This window comes from Aplysia californica, unplaced genomic scaffold (genome assembly GCF_000002075.1).
Source record: "Aplysia californica isolate F4 #8 unplaced genomic scaffold, AplCal3.0 scaffold00921, whole genome shotgun sequence".
Lineage (NCBI taxonomy): Eukaryota > Metazoa > Mollusca > Gastropoda > Aplysiida > Aplysiidae > Aplysia > Aplysia californica.
The window spans coordinates 278,500-279,692 of record NW_004798191.1 but is presented as its reverse complement, the minus strand read 5'-3'; the positions used below and the strand labels follow the sequence as shown (position 1 = coordinate 279,692).

The following is a 1,193-nucleotide window of genomic DNA, read 5'->3' as shown; positions in this document are numbered from 1 at the left end:
TGTGTGTGTCTGTGTGTGTGTGTGTGTGTGTGTGTGTCTATGTATTACCTCCTTCAGTAGTATTGTCCTCAATTTATGTAATTCTCCGATGTGCTGCTTCTATTTATGTATTTTCCGAGTCATATATTATACTGTTTGGATGTATAGGCCGAACGCCTTTACCTTCCCGGGGTGGTGCTACTGACTGAAGTTGTCTTTAGGCCTTTCCCAAAGGGGGGATACTGACATGTTCTAATGCTCAGTAGAATTGCAAATGGGCTAATTTATCAATGTCACGCTCATACTGTGCCGGAACAACATAGGGGAAACTGCTGCTTTTTTCTTTCGCCGTCCTTACTATCGTCATTTTCCTCTACTTCTTTTGTGTGTTTGTCACTCTCTTGTGAACTGCTATTTCTGGGGTGCCTTGATAGTCGAAGCAGACTTTGTGCTGTTGAGGCTAGAGAGGTGAGCAGAGTAAGCTTGATTCCCCGTTTGGACTTCTCTGTTGACATCCATCCCTTGGCGCTCATATGACCTTATGCAGTTGCGAGCGCCGTAAAACCTTACTAAAACAAACAAAGGCCAATAAAATCAATAACGACACTTGAAATCTTAAAATCCCTTTCCCCACCCCTCCCAGGAGACAGACCAGTCCACCAAACGTCCGGAGACAGACAACCCTGGGGCAGCAGTGACCAGTGGTCAGCTGGCCAACAGCTGTGGCCTTGAGGCCTCGTCCCCGGCCAGCGACTCGAGCCAGGAGTCTCCGCCCGACCCCGCCCACATGTTCGCCCAGCTACAGCGGCGCGCCATGACGCCCACACCGCGCCAGGAGCGACTGTCTAGTAGCCGGACTACCGACGATGACCTGGACTATAGGTAATACACAGAGCCCATTTGCACGATCGGTTTGGTTCGATTTGGTTCGGTTTGGTTTGCTTTGGTTCAGTTCGGTTTGGTAGGCGGGGCTAGCCAGATTGAGGGCGCAAAGCCACCATCTTGGCGCAAACCGATTGCCTGACTCCCAGGTTTTCAGGCGACGAATCGGGCAATCGGTTGGTGATCGGTGTGTCGATCACCCAGTAGGGACTGGGTATAACAGGCTCAGTATAACGTTAGTTCGTTTGTTCGTTTGTACATTCATTCATTTGTTCGTCCGCTCACCCATATACAAATGTGATATCTTTATGATTATTGTTATTATTTATTAT

The 1,193-nt window shown here is 48.7% G+C and overlaps 1 protein-coding gene across 1 annotated transcript in view; it reads left to right on the top strand.

Moving 5' to 3' along the window:
* The window catches only part of LOC101858673 (nuclear receptor coactivator 6), a gene marked incomplete at its 5' end in the record, with an annotated part of 9,572 nt that overhangs the window by 2,123 nt on the left and 6,256 nt on the right, over positions 1-1,193 (top strand). The window contains 1 exon segment of the mRNA XM_035972949.1: positions 623-861. Within this exon segment, the coding sequence (XP_035828842.1) occupies positions 623-861 (239 nt within the window).